General features: G+C 41.0%; 1 protein-coding gene across 3 annotated transcripts; it reads right to left on the bottom strand.

The window, feature by feature from the left end:
• Positions 1-1,072: 1,072 nt before the first annotated feature.
• Positions 1,073-20,632, bottom strand: LOC113989013 (phosphatidylinositol 3,4,5-trisphosphate 3-phosphatase TPTE2-like). 3 transcript variants are annotated; one of them, XM_027723180.2, is made up of 19 exons: positions 20,559-20,632; positions 19,921-20,010; positions 17,803-17,880; positions 15,564-15,611; positions 14,686-14,847; positions 14,165-14,284; positions 11,262-11,361; positions 10,353-10,416; positions 9,765-9,829; positions 9,151-9,211; positions 8,160-8,241; positions 7,993-8,081; positions 6,523-6,584; positions 5,522-5,602; positions 4,399-4,504; positions 3,739-3,836; positions 3,267-3,362; positions 2,795-2,865; positions 1,073-1,335 (listed from the first exon to the last, which is right to left on the bottom strand). In XM_027723180.2, exons 2-19 carry the CDS (start codon positions 19,968-19,970, stop codon positions 1,233-1,235), a joined length of 1,536 nt encoding a protein of 511 aa, XP_027578981.1. In that variant the 5' UTR covers positions 19,971-20,010; positions 20,559-20,632; the 3' UTR covers positions 1,073-1,232. The 3 variants fall into 3 exon arrangements, with proteins under 3 accessions (XP_027578981.1, XP_039245184.1, XP_027578979.1); XM_039389250.1 differs by having other exon boundaries at positions 19,921-19,994; positions 20,559-20,600; XM_027723178.2 differs by lacking the exon at positions 20,559-20,632 and adding an exon at positions 20,234-20,345.

The following is a 20,632-nucleotide window of genomic DNA, read 5'->3' as shown; positions in this document are numbered from 1 at the left end:
CCTGTTTTACACAGGAGCTTGGACTACATGTACTTAAGTGACCCAGGCTCACTCTATCCTGCACCTAGGCCTGCAAACAAGTGATGGGACTCCGTTGGTCATTCAAGACAGGCTTTAGCCTCCACACTTGAAGTACAGTGCTGATAGAAACAGCTTCCAAGAGCCCGGCTCCTAAGTCCTAGATAATTACACAATAGCAAAAGTTCAGTCCACACGAGTACTTCATACCACTATCCCCAAGTGAGCACATGGAAGGTACGTGACCTCTGCTTACCCCATTAACTGTAAAGCTACATCACTTCCCTTCCACTCTTGGTTCCTAACAATTTAAAGACTAAGGAAGCAACAGAATCAAGAAGCTAACACCTGAACATATTTCACATTGAGGAAGATATAGTCTCCATAGAAGAGCTGCACTGCTGAGAACATCTGGAAGCAGAATAAAGTCTCCTGGAAGTTGTGAATTACAGGTCTTAGTACAGCTCAAGAGGGGTCAGTGAGCATTTGCACTATTAGCTCAAATGGGCAGGTGCACAGATCAAACCCACCACATGCAGATATTAAGGCAAGCCTCACTAAGTGATCCCAGGCAGCTGTCATGCTCCTGAGCTGATGAGACACAAACTTAAGTCTTGGGGCACGTGGCCATCGCAGCCCTTTGTGGGGAGGTACAGCAGTAGAAAAGCAGCTGTGCAGTCTCCAACCCCCACAGGCAGCTCCCAGGACACATGTTGCTCAAACCCCTACACCAATGACTCCTGATGAAGAGCAGTTTAATACCAAGGCTTCTACTCAAGCAGCAGTAATCTGACATAGGAAGACTAATATTTCTCCCTCAAAATTCCCATATTCTACTGATCTGTGGAAAACCCTGGTGCTGAGGGAGATGTGTCAGATTTTTTCAGTCTCATGCAGATTGCTGGTCTTCACCCACCCTTGGGTTAATGATATTGCATAAAGACCAGCAATTAGCTTAGATTACTGAAACAGGAATTACCTGTATGCAGAGATACCTAAACTCCTAAGGATGATGTGACAGTTAGCTGATACTAAATAACTTTTCAGAGTATTATTTTCCTGCACAACAGAACTTCATGTAACTTTATTTGAGAAGTTGTATCTACACAGATATACATTAAGTACATGAAAATTAGACTGCATCACTTTATACTGAAACAGCAAGACATTCTCCAGGAAAGAGTTTTACATGTTTCCCTTCTTTCAGATTTCCCTTATGAATCAATAAAGTTCACCTCCACAGCAAATGTCTCGCTATAGACTTTCCAAGTTTTAGACTTGTGAGGGTTATCCAGCTCATTCCTGGGAAGGTAAAGTCTGAAAGACAAAATTCGGTAGTATATCTTAACAACCTAAGACATGCTTTTCCATTCAGCCATCCGCAGAAGTTTCAAGCTCAGCCCTGGAATATGAAATATAGCCCCAGATCTTGAATTGAAACACACATCAGCCATGCCTGCACAACAATTTGCATCTGAAATAGTCTGAGAAACAAAGTCAACCTGATGGGTTTTTGGGTTGGTTCCACATCCACCCCTCCCAGAGCCCCACAATGCAAGACTGTTAGAGTAAAATTAATGTTGCATTCAGCTCAAGGTCTCCCGATAGGTTGCGAGTGTCACTAATTTAGTAATTGATCTTCCTAAAGCTAAGGATTCAATTCAGTGCTCAACTTCATCGGGTACATTCTCCAATTTTAATGTTTACTAAATTCACGTCTAGTTATCATTTAAAAGCACTTGCACATCAGCTATAGCTGAATTAGAGATATAGAAATAGAAGTACTGCCTTAAGAGCTGTTTCACTTCTGATCAGACCTAGTTCACTTCAGGTCTACCAGAATTCTCTGGGCAGGAAGGGAGAAATGAAGGCCTGGTGGGGCATCCTCCCTAGTTCTGGAGTAAACAAAGCACTTCAGCAAAACTCTCAAAATGGCAATGTTTCAGGGCTGTCGGACAGTAGGCATACATTTCTCCTGGCACTGGCTTGGTCTAACGAGTGTCTGCACCTAGACAGCAAGGTGCATTGCTGGTTCAGCATATTAAGTTTACAGTTACAAACAGACCAGAGGCTACCTCTCCTCATACTCTGACAGGATCAGTTCAGTAAAAATTGTTTCCTTTCTATTCCAGTCATGGAGAACACAGTAATTTTATTTCCTATGTCAAGTTCACTGTTCCTCTGCCTAAATATGTCAAAGCAGGTTAGACAGAAGATAAGGATCTCCTGTCTCGCATTTCTACATCACTCCCCAAGCAAGACAGACAAGTCCAACTTTCACTGGCTGGAGCTTTCCCAGGAGTTCTAGTCTCAGCAAGCAAAACCACAGTAATTTCTAACTTTATCAAAAACATGAGAAGCCATAAGAGAGCCTTTCTTTGGATCCCAAGCATCAGTACTTCCAAGTGTGGTCTTAATGTTTGCCTGCTAAGCTACTGAGTGAGTTCCAGCCTTTTAGGCAGTCGTACAATAGAAGATGGCAGATTTGAATAGTTACCATTAGATTTTTGACTTAAAATTCATTAACAATGCTTAGAGCACTGAGGAAATAGTCCAGTGGCTTAAGATAAAAACCTCACATATGTTTAAAATACTTAGCACAGTGCAAGAAGCTGCCTGCTCATAAGTTACAGCTGAGGGTCAAAGACCAGTACCAACTTGGAAGTTAAGACAGCTGGCTCATCAAGCCTATCTCAGCTTTACTATGTTTATGAACTTTCAGCTCAGTTCAGACACCAGAAGTTAAGATCTGGAGACAGTTACAATGATCATTTACCTGTTATTTTCAATAAAGGAAGTGTTGAACCAGAAGAAGAATGGGCAGTCATCATAGCCTTTTGGGAGATCCTAAACACAAAGGATTAAGGACTTGTTAAGGATTAAGTGCCAGAATCAGTACACTTGAAGATTCCAATATCACACACAGATCACTATTTTCACTGCAATTATTTCAGTACTAGGTCACTCAATACAATGAGGTAAGAGCCTCATGTTAGAAGCAGGTACTCAACTAAGACGTCTTGATCACACTGCTGTATGAACAGCCAGATGACTCCCCTGCTTGCCTAGGCTGAAGTAGCACCACTTGCTGCATCCCTCAGTGCACAGTGAGACCACCCTACACAGCAGGAGTCACTGGGGAAAAACAGGTTCTGCCCCACACCACCCAGCCAGCCAGGACCCAGCTGCAGTGTGCACTGCAGCCTCTCCCCAAACCCAAGTGAAGGTCTTCACACTGTTATACTTACAGAATCTGATTCAAATCTGACTTTCACATCACCACTTATAACAGGGCAGTCTTCCAAGCCAATGACTACAGAGTCACTTTCAGAATCAAAGAAGAGCTAGGTAACAGAATAAAGTTTTTTTTATGAGAAGTTACTGCAGAGAGACAAGGAACCAATTCATGACAATACCTAGCTATTCATTCATGGTATACAAACACAACAGCAGTGCTAGAATAATAGCCAACAGTTTAAGCTACTCAGGACAGAGTGAGCTATTTGTATTTAAGTGACTCCTAGGGAAATCTTCACTATCTTACCACTACTTTTCCTAGGACTTAGCAAACCTTAGCTTTTTCATCCTCTCAGAATTTACCTCATCCGTTTAGTTAGATAGTTTTATGTCAAGTATTCAACTTCTGTACAAAGACACTTTTGACCTGTAAGTCAGCTTCCAGCTTCTGTGACTCAAATGACGAGATTTCACAGTACTCACCTTGCAGTTTTGTTGACTGGCACATACACATTCTAGTACAACCTGCTTCCTTGTTATTATCTGCACCTTCATATCAGTTCCATTGCCCTTCCCAACTCCTAGGAAGAAAGCATTGCATTATACTAGAGCACCCATATTAGCTGGAAACATAAAAATGGTCATGAAAACCAAGTGCAATCCCATTCAAAAGTGCCTTCTTTCCAGACTGCCTTGCGAAAGACTTTAGAGAACTCAAATGCTAAAGGTAAATCAGGATTCCGTAGTTGAAAATTGTATACTGAAGTAGCAGTGAATCCCACTAGTGGAACAGGCTAATGTAAAGATTACCTGTACACATGTACAGAAACAGGCATGTATATAAAGCTGAGAAACATTAGTGGATCCAGTTCCACATGTGGAGTTAGTCAAACTTGAAGTGATTCTCTTTCCAAAACAGAGCAGGTTGTATGTGAGCCATCATTTGACCAGACACACAGAAAGCAAAACAAAGAGCAACTGACTCCAAAATACTTTTCACTGTATTCTGTGTCATTTAAATTCTCAAATCCAAGTAAATCTACGTTCCTATCATGGGCTTAGCAGGAGAGACAGTAGATATCAGCTGCCTGTAATAGGAAACAATTATCAGATAGAGGAATGCCCAAATTCAAGAGTTCTTACCATGTATAGTGTGGATTTTGAGGTTTTTTATTTTGAGTTGTCTCTCTGGTGGGAGTTTCAAGTTATACTTGTTTTTCAGGATCTCATAATACCCAACATACCTACTCTGTAAACACAAAAAAAAAACCAGGCACATTATGCAGCTCCTGTACCCAACACAGATTAATTCTAGGCAGAAGTAGGATTTAAATATGTCTTCCAGTCTAAGTTTTTAGCTCTCCAAAGCCCAAAAATAAGAAAACCATTTGTTATCCTTCCCCTCCCCAGTTCAAACAATCCTCTAGGCAAATTTAACACCTACATTTTTAATCAGCATTTAAATTCCATGTTTTGAGAAATTCTGTACTTTTTAGTTCAGCAAGAAGTGAGGAGCTTTTATATTGTAGTTTTAAGAGGCTGAATGTTTAAACATACAAGATACTTCCATTTTACTGAAGTACATTCTGAAGGACAGTTGTACTTCTATCTTATACCATCAACTAAAGTACCTCTGTCACCAGATTTACTTCACACCCCTCCATCACACAGTACGGTGAATTAATATGAGCAAAGCCCCATGGTCTGAGATAAAAAAACCTGTGTGGTATTTCCCAGTGAATACAGTCTGTAGAGAATGTATTCCTCCACCCAGCCACATCTGTGCCATGGCCCCATCGCAGGCTAGGCTGCAGGCTTCTGCACATCCTTGATAAACAGCCCAATTGTCTTACAGTGTCATGCTCCTGTGAGGGTGCCCAGACATGTTGTGGAGTCTCCATCTGTGCAGATATTCTAGACCTGACCAGACACATCCATAGGCAACCTTTTCCAGCTCACCCTACTTGAACAGTGGGGTTGGACTGAAAGCTTTTCTAATCTCAAGAATTCTGTTATCTTAGATACTATACTTCAGATTTGATGTTATTAGGAAGAGAAAGGCATAAGGGGAGAGGGAAAGATGCAATGCAACTCTATCAGTTGTTAGCCTTCCAACTCTTATAGAAAGAGTAAAGAAAGAGTACAGAAAGTTAAGGAAGTAGTAGAAACCTACAACTCTGAAACAAGGCAGTGGATGTGGGGCAGCACAAGCACTCGCAAGGTTAGTATTGGTTTGGCTACTGTCACTGAACCTGCTCAAGCTTACCTGGGATGGAGTTTCAACTCCTTGAAACTTAGTACTTGTGCTTCTATCAGTTCTTCTCTCCCCAAAGTAGTCCAAGCTTTCCTACACAAGAAAAAAATTTCAAGGGTTAAGATATCCATCCCACCACTATTCCCCTTCCTGAAAAGTGGATTTTAAACTAGAACTACACTACTCAAGTCCAATATGGGAATGCAAGTGAAAATATGCAACAGTTGTTTTGGTACCTTCTAAAGGAGACTTTTAACTAGAATAAGAAAGTACTAATTCGGAAGTCAGATACATTAAATCTGTAACCCATGAAAGAGTGAGGGAGAGCAATGACTTCTAAGCAATTTCTTTAGAACCCTCTATATTTCTCAAGTGGTCTGTGGCAGACAAAGCCAAACATTAGTTCAGATCTTCACAAACCAGACTCTGAGGAAAACAAGTGATTAAATGAATACAGTCTGCCCAGACTACCTTGAGTGACCTGGGCCTTCTGCATCCCAAGTCTCCAGACTGATATACCAGACCTGGTATACTAAAGCAGCATAAGCACCTGTCCTGGCTGCGGCTTGCTGATCTTTCTGCCTTTCCCCAGAAGGGCTTTCTGCTGGCTGTCAAGACAAGTTAAGTCTTGATGCCTCACACTACTTGGAGGGAGACTGGGGAAAAAAATTGTTTAAGACCACTTAAAAACAGTGACACTATCATTAGTAGAGTTTGTTCAGAAGTCACTTACAGTTTACATTGTTGCTCAAGGCACTAGTCTATTACGCCTCCAATAAGAGTGCTTCAAGTTGGTATCCTGTTAAATGCTACTTTCCCAGTTCTTGCTGATCAAGAATAGACTGCATCAGAATTTACATAGTAGCAAGATTTGCAAGAACTTTTATTAAAACAGATTTTTCACTGAATCTTTTTTTTAGTATAGAATTTTCTGCAGACTATTACTGCATTTCACCAATTCAGTAGATTCTAAGGAGCATTTTGTATACTAAACAAAAATAAACAGCTTTTACCTTTGCACTTTCAAACTGGTCACTGTCTATTAGCCAGGTACAGACCATTGTTCCAGTCCTGCCTGTATTAGAAGTATGAGACAAGTTAAATTAGAGCAGTTCAAAAGTATTTGGGATTTGTGAAGGTGAAGTCATCTCCTGTGATCTCATCTATTTCAAGAGTTGTGACAGTCAAGTAGCTGTATTTCAGAGAATAATGAGTTAAAGACAAGATACTACAGTTTGTTAACTTGTTCCTTGAAAGCAGTCCCCACGTTTCTTTGTAATATTACTAGAGACACTAAGGATACTGGTCAGTATCTACATTCTCCATTCAGAAGGGGATAGAGGATAGCACTCTACTAAACAAGGCTATAAACTAGCATTTCCCAATGCTAGAAGTCCCAGAGTTGTTTCTCTGCCCCAACTATTTTCCCACAACCATACTAAGAAGCCATCAAGTCTGCTAGCATGAAAATCCTGTATAGTTTCAGTTTTTAATTTAAAATCTCAGAGGTCAAGTCACCCTCCCTACATTTGTTCTTCAAGCTGTAGCTTCAACATTCAGTTTTGCAAAACCTTTTAAAACAGAGCTTCACCTTGGGGCAACTTTTTTTAATGTTAAGGAACTACCTGTTCCTTAACAAGTATTTGCTTAACAGATAGTAATAGCAGGTGCTTGGCATGTGTTTGCAGGGAAGTTTGGCTTACTTGCAGTTATTTATGCATTTCAACAGCTCCCACACTACTACTGGTTGCAGATAGCACCTGCAAGTTAGCTCATATAAGGTAGCTTTGACTACCTTTTTTCCATAAGACTTCATCACCTAATACAGTGTGCATCTTAAGATCCAGCAGCACCCAGAACATTCTAGGGGGGTAAGGTTACAGAGGAGATCATCTTGAGTGCCATCACATAACACATACAGGACAACCAGGGGATCAGGCCCAGCCAGCATGGGTTTATGAAGGGCAGGTCCTGCTTGACCAATATGATCTCCTTCTATGAGAAGATGACCTGCTTAATAGATGAAGGAAAGACTGTAGATGTTACCTACTTGGATGTTAGTAAAGCCTTTGACACCATTTCCCACTGCATTCTCCTGCAAAAACTGGCTGCTCATGGCTCAGACAAATGCACTCTTCAGTGGGTGGAAAAACTGGTTGGATAATCAGGCCCAGGGAGTGGTGGTGAACGGAGTTACATCCAGTGGTGGTCGGTCACCACTGGTGTCTGCAGGCCTCAGTACTGGGGCCAGTTCTGTTTAATATCTTACCAATGATCTGGAAAAGGGGATTGAGTGCATCCTATGGGTTCTGTAATACTAAACACAGTATTATACTGTTGCTAGTCAGTGTCTGCAGAATTTGTTAAGTTACACTGTAACCCCATCTCACAGTATGGTTTAGGGCCATACTTACACCAAAGAAGCTATAATAACAATGAAGTGCAATTTGTAGCATACACAGATTACACATGAGAAATTCTACCTTTGCCTCCTTTACAATGAATTGCTATGATGTTCTTTTCATCTTGACTCATCCATTCACGAACACTGCCAGTGAATTTCAGCATGTCCCTAAACAAGAGGAAAATTAGTGCATCAACGTAAACACCTACACAGAACTATTGCAATGTAGTTCTTGACAAGACTCACTGTAGTGCTGGGACATTGTGGTCATCAATAAATATCCTTTCCACCCTGTAGTGAAAGTACTTGGGGTCATAGCCTTTCTCACCTACAAGAAAAGAACTGAAGTTATGCCAGGAAGGGGAAGAGGATTGCAACAAAGAAAGTGGTTTATGACACACAACCGCTGGTTTGAGCGCATACTAATTTCTAAAGGACAGTTGTGTAAATAGAAAGATCAAAATGAAAAAAACCTGTAGGGTAATTTGGCTACAGCCATGATTGTTTAGCTTCTAGTTTAACACTTCTCACTTAAATTTTATCTCCAGGTGCAGAGGGTCATTCCTTTCCAGAGAGATTACTTGGGATCTGAAAGTTAGTGTTCTGATGTAGTGTCAGGGTCAACCACAGCAACAACCTGCAGGCAAAGTGGTAAAAAGCCACTAACACCGCATCCCCCATCTGACCTCCCCTATCCATCTCTCTGCTGGCCAGATGACAGTTTTACTTTTTAATGACTTCCAGTATCACTGCTTCTAGAACATACTTTGCTTCCACCTCTGACACACTGCTATGAAGCAGGAACCTCAAATTATGAAGAATTTTTTTTAGCCACTTCTAAACAGAATAGCTTTTAACTATTCTCCACCTCATTCTTCTAAGCCTTCATTAGAAGATTCTCCAACGTTACCTCAAGTTTTAGCCCAGGTTTAGTTTTCAACTTTTATTTTTAATAAGAGCTTCGGAACACTGAAGCAATTTTTCAGCATGAACAAGGAATTCAAAACTGCAAGACATCCAGTATCTCCTTTGCAAGCTTCAGTACAATATTAGATTAGCTTTGCAAGCTCTGGTACAGTCAATAGCCACATTCAAGACAGAATGTAGTCAGAGACAGATATGCACTTTTTGATTGGATATACATTTTTTGAGATCTGCTATTGGCAGCAGAATACCTTGAAGAGATGCATTTCTCTTTACCAATATTTCAATGTAGTCAGCAGCTAAACATACTTACTGCAGAGATTGTAGACTTTATAGTGGTCTGGATGTTTGGTGTCCAAGAATCTTGCAACTTCCTAAGCAATAACAAGATAAGAGTTCAGAGTAGTTAGTGCTCTACTCCTTATTTCCACTGCCACCTCAACCCCCCACATGGGATCAGCAACTGCATTCATGAACAGCCCCTGGACTGTTCAAAGCAAGCCTTTCCAACTCAGGTTCTTGTCTGGAACAAAAGCACTACTGCAACTATCTTCCTTACCCTATGTATGTTTCTACAAAATCAGGTAGCATCTCTGAAAAGGACATTATGCAGACCTTTTAAACAACTTTTAGCTGAATAGATCTTATCACTATTACTAGCCTGGGACAGAACTGCCTTAATTCTCCAAAGCATTCCCAAGGAATGGGAGCATCGGAATACCAATGTGTCCACACTGAGATACATCCCACTAGGCTTAGCTGAGGCACTACAACACAAACAGCACAGTGGAGACCATCAGTCAGTCATTCCAACCATCCACGCCAGCAGAACTAGGACTGACACGATCTAGCCCACATGTAAATTAGAGGGAACCTATAAAAGAAACGAGTTTCAGAAAGACTGAACTTGGTAGATGAGATTTTTACCTTTATGGGGTTCCTGTAGAAAGACTGCTTCCCAGAAGATGGAAATGACATCGCAATGATTCGATCTGTGGAGAAGACAGCAATCAGCAGTAACAGCAGAAAGCTCCCCTACACGTAAGAACTACGTGATTGAGCAACATCCTTATAAAATGTCTTATTCCTACCCTAATTACAAGAACAACCTACCCATTTCTGAGAGGCTTTCCTTTACATTTAGCATAACTAGAGCAAGACAAATAGTGCTTCACAAAGCATCAGACACCATTAATGTCAGTCTGCACAGAATCAGAAGCAAAAATACTCTAAGTCAATAGTTTCTCAGCTCTGATTCCCTAGGCCTCAGGAGATTTTCTGTCATTACATACAACATGTACAACTCTCTTCCAGAGGGCTAAGTCTTGAGAACAGTGCCAGAGTCATGAATCCATATTTCAAAATCCCACAAAAAAGGAGTAGGCCTGGTTTGACTTCATACATAAGTTTCCTTAGTCTAAAACATTGGCTGTATGTCACATCAAACTCTCATTAAGTGAAGAACAAGGCTTAGCAGGATTAACATGCTGCAAAGTGACATTCGTTTATACAAACCAGTAATATAAGTGAGATCCAGATCAAAGCCATCTTTCATATAACGCCTTTTGTTTTCAGAGACCTGACAAAAAAAAAAAAAAAAAGGGAGACTTAGTCTGCCACAGGAATGCCAAAGATCACTGAATATTGCCAGTTACCAGGAAAAAAAATCAGCCATTGACTAGACTCAGAAGTTAAGCCAGAGCAGCAGAACCTCATTTTGCTATAGCAAAATGTGCAGCATCAGCTGAGAGTAACATAGCTTTTAGGTAGAAGCTCTGGACAGAATTTTTACCCTGAAGTATCAAAGTTTATTCTAGTAAAAAGAACACTGCAAATTCTTCACAGACTGCAGCATGCATCTGTCATTGTTATTTGAGTGTTTGGAGGCTGAAGGAAGAAAGAATAAAGGTAAGGGCAGCATAACTAAAATGGGTTATTGCTGAGCAATAGGATATTCTTGAAGCTTAAAGTACCACTTTAATGTCCCTGACGAAAATAAGAGGTATTTACAGTGGATAGGGCTTCAACAGTAAGGTTGTTTTGTTTTCACCCAAAATAAAGCATCAGAAGCATTCAAACTCCTACCTTCGCCCACAAGAGGGGAAACAGTCTACGTACCACACAAGCTAGAAATTGCCAGTTGAGACACATGGTGGTGTTGCAATCACTTTGATATGCCAGCCTTCCAGGTCAATTTTCTGCTTACTTGAGCAAAGTTAAGAATTACTAGCTCTGCTGAAGTCGGAGACAAAGCTCCGGTAGCCTGTCAGGGAAACTGAACAGACGTGCTGCTTGGGCAATACTATCAATAGCAGAGCAATAGGCTGTGGCCAGTCTTGCTATTTACCATCGATGGGTGCCTGGAGAAAGAGCTAGAGTTGGAAACAGCAGTGATAGCCTAGATATATTAAGAGGCAAACCTACCATTCTCCTGGTCACCACTTCAAGTTGCTTCTTTTGTGAAGCCAGGCGAAATATTCTTATCAAGATGACAATTCTCAGAACTCGGAGGAAAGTAACCATTCTAGATGCCAGATTCACCATGAAAGGAAATGAAGAGAAATAAACTTAGAGGCAAAGGATAAAGCTATTTAAAAGCTGTTTCAGAGACAGTTTAAAGCTGTGTTTCATATATTGAATTAGGACTCCTCAGGCTGATTTTGGAGAAAGTACTATGCTTGAAGAATACCACGGTTCTATTGTTAAGGGTTTCGGGGAGTACATGTTCTGAACAGCTAACAGGACTAGGAAATCCCCTACTTGCTAAAACAGACTTCCGCAGGCACCTCTGGCCAGCAAGCAACTAATTCCATTAACATTACTTATCATAACAAAATTCTTGTTCCTCGAAGCTTATTCTCAACTCTACATTTAAGTGTATGTACCCACCTGAAAAATTACTGAAAAGAGCAGCTAGACAGTCTATTTACATCATGACTTGATTAAGAAATCTGAGAAAAGATCATATATCCTGTGTTTAATCATTCAGCAACTTAAACACTTGGTTTGGTTTGAGGAACTTTGAACTGCTGTTGAACTTTGAAGCAGGCAAGACGCTTAGGTGAGTGGTTCTACCAAAACGACTGAACAGGGGCAGTTGCTTTCCCACACCCCTAGGGACTAGGGCAAACTAACATTAATTTCATTCCTTAAGGAGGTATGTGAGCAAATACCTTTAAGTAGCACACACACATATTTTAGGTTTTGATACACTTGTAAGAATCCTGGTGAATACCAACAGTAAGGGAGACAAACCTCGAGCTGAAGACACAGTCTGCTCTACACTGATGTGGAGCTTTAAGTCAGCAAGACCAGGTTGCCCTGGACACCTGGAGGAAAGTTTCAGTTTTCCCCTGAGCATCTTCCTAACTCAGCATCACCCTCCTCTGTTGAAAACAGAATTTCCTTGGAGCTAGCAGCAAATTACATGAACTAACACCAGGGTGAAAACTCCACAGTCCCTCTCCCCAGCCTGAACCAAAACTCTAAGAAGCAACTCTTCAAGATAAAAGCAGTTTGCATTCTGCCCTTCAGGAAGTCAGCCACTTAACAATTAGATCCCAGACTGATACCCAGCTTTCATTCCTCAATGTCCTTTTATAGGTTATACTTAAAGGAAAGAGTTAACTCATCCCAACACACACTCAGCTAGACCAGATTAGAAATAGAAACCATACTTCTCTGTCAGGGCATGTTATCTCTATGGACTGTCACTGAAGTGTCACTTGTCATATATTAGTTCTCACCCATATAAAAGCTGCTCAAATTCTAATTATTCTAAAATGCATCAGATGCTTTAAGACTACTGTTTGCTTCTTGAGGAAGGGCTATGAGGAAAGAAAAGTTATAAACCCCACTTAGGCTACTGGGAATTAGCTGGATTACGTAGACACTACTGGAGTGTTAAGTGGGAAGACCACCTCATCTCCAAATTTGGGATTTGGTCAAATTTGAGGTATCATCTAGTGTCAGGTAGTAATATTTTTGTCAGAAAAGGATTTAAGAACCTTTAATAAGAGAAGCCTTACAGAGAGCCTTAAGAATTGAACAGGTGAGACGATAGACCTCAGCTGAGTGTCTTCTGAGAGCATCAGCGTGAACTCCTCTTTATGCAGTCAAAAGCCTATTCTAAATTCCCATCAACTTCAGCAAGTCAGAATACAAGGAACTTGCACACACCAATCTATAACCAGATGGGGCAGTGCAGGATCAGGCCTACTACTACCACGGCCTAGTAAAGATAGCAACGCACATTACCCTGTCACATGCTCTTTCTCCTACCTCTAACTGGATGCTGCCATAAGATGAAAGCTGCTTTAGAAAAATGTGGTCATAGAAATGGGAATTAATCATTAAAAACTCAGATGAATGTTTAAGACAACCTAGAAAGAAAAAGGCTTTATGACTGAGGCTGCAAAAGCTATTCTTTGACAGTTTTACTTTTGAAACCTGAAGTTATCCAGCATTTGAAGAGACAACTAGTACTTACAGATGTTTGTCCAACACTGGATTCTTCAATAACTAAACTTTGAGTTGGTTTCTTCTGGAATAATGTTCCCCCCTTATGCCAATTAGTCAGTTGAATATGGGGGGTGTTTGGGGTTTTTTTTGTTGTTGTTGTTTGTTTTTTTTTTTTTTAAAGAGCTCAACTTCTTTCCCTGGCTGATGCAAGCAAGTTTCACTAAATCAAACTTTGTGCAAATAAACTAATCTTAAAGGTGTAGTTCTGTCTCCGTCAGGAATGGATTCCTCTCACAGGTTATCTGATTCAAGCTACAGAAATCAGAAGGAAATAAGACTTGAATTAGCTTATGCACATAAACAGCATGTTTTCTCTCCCTAGGATATGGCTGAAAAATCCAACATATGTTACCATAAGGATTTTCAGAAAGCAAAGTGAAGGAAACCAGACAGTTTGGCAACTCTTTCTATTTCAAGACCCATTAGATGGAGATCCTCCCTCAGTTGTCTGTTTCATTTCCTATTATAATCCAACTTTTCTTTCTGGCCTTCAGACCCTCTCTATCAGGGCTGCTGAACACCCTTCCCCAAAAATTACTTGAGTCAGAGCATTTTATGGCCTCACTACTCACTTTTAGTTACCCCACCTGATATGTTCATATCACCTCTGCCTATGAGACAGAGACAGCTGACAATATAACTGTGGACCAAAGTTACATGTGTCTATCCTTCATTAGTACCATGAAATACTATCAGTCATATTTGTGATCTAGTATGCACATGTCTAGCTTAGAGGTGCCCAAGAAAATTATTAGAAGATTATCAAGAAAAGAGCTCACACTTACCAGTTACCATACCATTCTTACCTTGGTATCTGATCTGCTGCAGCAAGGTCTGAGAAGGAGTACATCATATTAATTAACAGAGTGCCCACCACTATGAATGCATCCAAAATATTCAGCTTGGACAAGAAATAGTTCCTGAAGCTGAAACCAAGGAGAGTTTTAGACAGGTGTCCAAAGACTGAAATACATCTTCAGGAAGAGAATCATCTATACAGAGCTACTGCTAGAGAGAAGCTCTCCTGAACTAGTTCTTAGCACTAAGCACTGAAGTTTCACTAAAAGTAATCTTACACCTGATTTACATATGTAAGATACGGCAAAGCTGATGTAGTTTCCAATCACTCACTTATACCGAAAGCACTTACAGATTATTCTATAGAAGGGTAACAGCCAATATACACAGCCAAGAAAAGATTTCGCTATTGTCTTTGACCAGAAAATTTGCCTACAAGGCATCCATGTTCATAGCTCTAGCCTGAAATTTTGCTTCTTTCCTAGCCTGAGGATTTGCCATTCTGACTTAATTTCTGCCCATGTCTTACCCTTCAACAAACACCCTCAGAAGAACATCGATGAGAAAGAAGAGTGCTATTGCCAGGGAAACGCCTTCAAGAATCTCTCTAACACCCTTCTTTTTCTCACTGATAGCCAGATCCACAATAACGATTGTAATGTCCACAATGATAAGTACTACTCCAAATACTCTGCAAAGAGAAAAATACAAGTCAACTTGAGAGGTAGGAATGAACTGCTGACGTTTATCAACTGAATAGCACAATCTCAGATTTTTTCTTAAGCTGTTCCAGCAAGAGTTTGTCCTCTTACATAGGTTGAGGCCTGCTTAATTAGCAGCTGAAGGATTCCAATTGCATTTTTAAGTGACCTGCACAGAAAGCATCATCCATGTGGAACTCTACATTTACCTCAGACACAGCTCTACTTATTACCTTATAACTCTGCAGCTACCTAGAAATAGTAAAAACCCAAATGCTTTAAGGCACACAAATGTCAGTGCTTTCATCTTACTCAATTTCCTTCCCACTTGTGACTTAATGCAGTCCCTTAAAAATAACTGTCTTTAATAGCTTACCTTGTTCCAGCACACAGACTGTATACAGCTGATCAATTGTTTGCTCAAAGGCTGCCAGCCTAGAATAAGCTGTTATAGGCATTCTATCCCAGTCAATGCCATTTACAGTTCTGACTTTCAGCTCTCCTTGGAGAATTAAGTCATATCTGCTTAAGACTTATTTTTCAAACCCAGTACTTGTCTCAAGTCACCCTTTCTGGGGGTGACAGGGCATTCAGTACTTTTCAGAAAAGCAGGCTGGAGTTACTGTTGTAACTCTCCAAGTTCTTACACCAGAAATGAGGACTATTTTTACATTGCCCATATACCATTACAAGCATGAGCTTTTACCTGAATCCAAATGACATCACAAACGGGGAAATTCTTCTCCTAATTGCACTGAAAGACAAGAGAACTGACATCAAGACAAGTGACATTTTGCTACAGGTATTAGCCACAAGAGCACTGTTATACCCTTTTGTTCACGTTCTTTTGGTTTTAGTATTCTGTACAGTAGCGGTTTCTTTAAGAGGAGATTATTCAGTTGCAATCACGAAGCATATAGGTTAAGAGAATACTTGATAACAATGCTTTCACCACTTGTTAGAGTATTAATCAGTTTACAGACCCTAGAAGCACAGCAGTACGCACTTATCTGTAACATTATACAGTGTCACAATTCCAGTGACACTAGAATTCTGGCTTAATAAGCTATCAGAAGTGGGCTTATAAAATAACTATTGGTCAAGAGGAAAACTGGAGGCTAAACATCTCTTAAGGGATCTTTTGTGATACATTAGGTCATTATATCAGATCATTTTTTTTCCTAGGTTCGGAAAAAGCTGCACTTGTTAATAGCTCCTGTGCTCTTGGAATAGAGGAATACAAATCCCACTTCTACCTTTAAAAGGAAATATCAGTTTGTCTTTCAGGTTGAAAACCCGAGTGCCTTTTAAGTAAGTTTCTGAAGTCAAATTCTTCCAGTTGTGAGAGTTATCTTCAATCACAGCTCCCATTTTCAGGTACAGTAGATTTTGTTGCCTCTTTGGTTTGCTTTAAGCCCTCTGGTTTAGAGACAGGCCTTTATGTAACTCTCTCATTGACGTGAAGTCTCTTCAGGTTACACTGAGAATTAAGGTAGAAGTTCTTGGTGCAGAACCTGGACACCCCCAGTTCTGAGAGTTTAAAAAACAGATTGCCAGTCTGCTAAGTAATCCCAAGATTACTTAACTACTGTAAGCACCAAGTCTTGTCTTAGACACTTAAGAAAACACCTTTTCCAAGCATATTATTAATAGTAGGACTTACCATAAGTACTAGCATACTGACGAAAAGTACTGGTAGATTTCTTTTGCACTTTTACAAGAAGGTTTTGTCTGCTCAATAATGCACATTGCACCCCAGTGATCCTGTCTAAGATACTTGTTTCCTCTAGAATAACTTCAGCATTGCATTTCACTTGGTACATCTCAATAACTCAGTTTAAGACACAGCTAGATACCTTTGAAGTTCTGAGGCAGCATCTTGCTGGGGTTACTGAATTCACCCACACTCTTCATTATTACGTTCTTATTTTAAATTAAGGTGCAAGGTCTAAGCAGCAAACATCTACATCCTCAAGCAGGAAGGCAATACTTGTAGTAGCCACTTTTCTTACAAGAAGTCAAGGATGTTATAATATGTCTTGTCCTAGAAGCAGCTTAGCATATAGAAGGTTTTCCTTGCATTTATGAATGTCAAATACCTAAGGAAACACTGCCATAATTACACTAACTGTTTGTTGGTCTCTGTCCAGTCAACTCAGAATGCAACTGAAGTAGGTACAACAAGACTCCAGCTTCCACAGCCTATGGACAAGTACCTCTAGTAGGTACACTACAGACTGAAATATATATACATACAACTCCAATTTTGCCTGCCAACATGTTAAACCCATTGAAGAAAACATGGCACATTTGCTTACATATTTACCTTAAAGCTTTTGTGAAATACATTAGTAAATGTCAACTCCCGAAATCTAGAAAAACATGTCACATAGAATAAGTAAGATAACAGCCTTAGTCTTGCTGTTCTTGAGCTGCAGGAACAGAGAAACAAGTCCATTGACTTGTAACTGACTTGACAAAGTTTGCTATAAGAGTCAGTAACATGGTGATATGAGCTAAACACTGTTAAAAAATAACTACTTCAGGAACAGAGTTAACTACAAGAAAGTTTAGACAATTTAGTCTTGATGAGGGTCATGAGGCTTATTGTTTATTCCAGATACTCATTCACCTCATTTTCTCACCAGCACTTATTCTTCTGTGCTCCCACAAATTCATTCCTTTGCAAAAATTTAATCAATGCAGTTTGGACTACCCATTCTCCATAATATGACAAATTTGGGTTCTTGGGTTGGGCTTTCATCTCCACGGTCATAAAGAAGCTTCCTCAACTTACTTGTCTTAACTACGTACTAGAACGAATATCAATATCAAGCATTTTACTGGGTTTATCTTTACTTCAGCAAGGCATCTGCCTTCTTATTTTGGCTCTGCAGATTCCACCTTTGCAGGTAAGCAAGTAATTTAGTATATCATTAGCTTACTTGGAACAGCTGTCAGGTTCGTTATCCTCATCACGACCATCATCAATCTTTACTGTGGGCTCTTCTACTGTCGGAGAGCTGGTAAAGGAATAACACAAGTCACACAGTGATACAGACGTCAGCTCAATATATTGCTACTATTTGTTGTTCCAGAAAAAAAGAATTAACTGTCACCTGGGCAGTGAGCAACAGCCTGAGTCAGAGTATAGGCCTAGTACCAGGGGAAGAAAGACTTTCCCTGTATTGACACAGCAGAATCCTTTGGCTTGTAGTGACCTATTTCCCATTAGCAATCCATCTCTCAAAAGTTTTCCCTTTTTCCCCCCAGAAGAGACAGATGTGTTCAGCAGTAGGATAAAGGGCTTTAAAGCAGGGCATTCAAGAGCCCACTAAGGACTTAACAGTCCAGGCTCTAGAAGTGCCGGAAATGTACATATGAAATGGCTTCAGAGAGTCCAAGTGACACTAATGCTATTACAGTAAACTTCTTGTTCAGAGAATGAATGTTTTCACCAGGAAAAGCCATAGCACAAAGATGTTTTTGTACAGAGCAGGATACCAAACCGGAAACTGGAAGACGAGAGTAGCAGCTGAGCTAGTGCTAGAACAGCATATTTTCAGGGTAGTGGCTGCTTGCCATAACTTCCTTAAAAGGGTCTCTTTAGATCAAGGTTTTGTTTTTTGAAGGTCACATGACAACTTCAGAGAAAAAGTGTAACATCCAAATCCAGAAGTTTGTATTTCAGCCTTTTCCACAGAAATACTGTGGTGCATAATAGGACAGACATAGTGTTTGCTGAGGCTCTGCCTCTGGCATCACTGCTTCTTGGGCAGGAACAGCTACACACACATATTCAATACTGATATTTCCACACTGTTCTGAGGCAGCCTAGCATATCTGAAGCATTAGTGTGGATTCAAGTATTCTTCATCCTCCACTGCCTCTGCAGTCTGGGCTAACCACCTTTCAAGAAGGAAGTTTAATGATGCTTTTCCTACAGTTTCAGCAGCCAGCACTAGTGTTTTGCCACCTGCACTCAGTATAACCCTCAACAGAGGAATGATTCTACCACAACAATTTCAGTATTTATGCCTTATTTTTTAGCTCCAGTATCTCCAGACACCAGTGTCCTCATTTTGCTCCTAGAGCTGAAGTAAAGCTCTAGTGATGTGTAGCTGTTCAGGTTTGCTTCCCAGCTATTCCTATGGAATATCCACTTGGGCATTTACACTTATTGAACAGCAGAAATGCTTCACTTATTAAAGCACGTTACTGCTGTTGCTACAGCAATTTTGCTGCAGGTCACTTGCTTATACTTGTGGACACATGAAATGCACTAAATGCCACCTTCTTATCCTCTACTGTGAATAAAATAAGCCACAATAAGAATGAGAAACAGAAGTGTTTTGAGTTAGGAAGACATTCTTTCCCACAACAACAAAATAAAAGCCAAGTCCAAGTACAGTGTTTCCATTGTGCTCTCACACAAGAATTCAGTTCTAGATAATGCTTTCCTCAGAGGGAGTTTGTTTTGCTGATCATTCTACATCTACTTCTCCAAGCCAGAACAAGCTCTCTGCCACAAGCTACTACAGTTAGCCCTTGACTACTGGGGCAGGAGAGAAGAAAAGGAGGACATAGTAGAAATTATTTTCTTCACACACATACTCTCTCTATAGAGCATAAGCTTTTCTGACTGCTCACAGGTAAAGGCAACTTCAGACTTGAGGCTTTTAAAGAGAGCAGAGCAAGAGCATCTTGCTCTACAAGAAACCTTGACAATCTCTGGTAAGTCTCTTGACACACTGGATGCTAAAAAAGAGCAGACTTTACTGCCATGAGCTTATTATACCAAGGGTGGATATTCATTAGCCACTTATTAACTACTTACAAGAAGTCAATCACAGCAGCATATTTTTCTCAAAGATATCCTTCCTCTCAGACAACAGCATTGGCAATGGGGGGGAAGATAAAAAGGCTATATGAATTTCAAACACTGCATCATTATTCCCTTTGTTATATTTGAAGCACTAAGAAACTAGAGACAGGGGACCACACATTGAATATTGGCATATTCAATCCCAAACCCCCACACTGGCACAGTTCATTTCACTCACCCGGATGCTTCTGTCGGCTCTGCCCCTTGTTCATACCTCACAGCTGTCATTTTGCCTGTTGTTGCCCCACTGCTCTTAAAAGAAGAACACCTAGTTAGAGAGACAAGTACAAGAAACAGTGAACATCAGCATCCTATAGGAGCCTCACACTTGCGTAACCAGCAGTGAGGCTTCAGTCTAATTTTCAATTATTTCCTCCCTACAGTTGACAAAGCTCAACCTTTAACTGCAAGAGTAGAGTCAGTGCACCCAGCACTGTGGTGAAGGTTTTCTGACCATACGAAATACGCCACAATGATAACAGCATCTTTACCTCACGACTAAACATTTCCCCCAGCTTCAAGCTCTGAGCCCCAGCTAGCACCTCTGGGATGGCTGCAGGCCCAGGCTGCTCCAGCGAGCGCAGGCTGAACCCGAGGAGCGGGTCCAGGAGCTCCCTCCCTGCTCACACAGACCCCTCCGGAGCTCTGTCCCCCTACCGCCCCCACTTCACCTCAGCGCGGCCGCCGGGCTCAAAGTCGAGCCCGGACACCCGCCCCCGGCGCCCCGCGGACTCAGCGGAAAGTTGCGTTAAGCTTCCTGAGGGCTGTACCCCGGCCCTCCCGCCTCCCGGCCGGGCCGCCACCCCGCTCACCCACCGAGCCGAGGCCGAGCCGCGGAGCAGGAGCACGCCCCGGGCTCCCCGGGCCGCGGGTAAACGTCCCGGCGGCGC

This window comes from Pipra filicauda, unplaced genomic scaffold (assembly GCF_003945595.2).
Source record: "Pipra filicauda isolate LSUMZ 115617 unplaced genomic scaffold, ASM394559v2 scaffold124_size2119055_pilon, whole genome shotgun sequence".
Classification (NCBI taxonomy): Eukaryota; Metazoa; Chordata; class Aves; order Passeriformes; family Pipridae; genus Pipra; species Pipra filicauda.
Note: the sequence above shows the minus strand (reverse complement) of the source record. Positions and strands in the feature narration are given on the sequence as shown.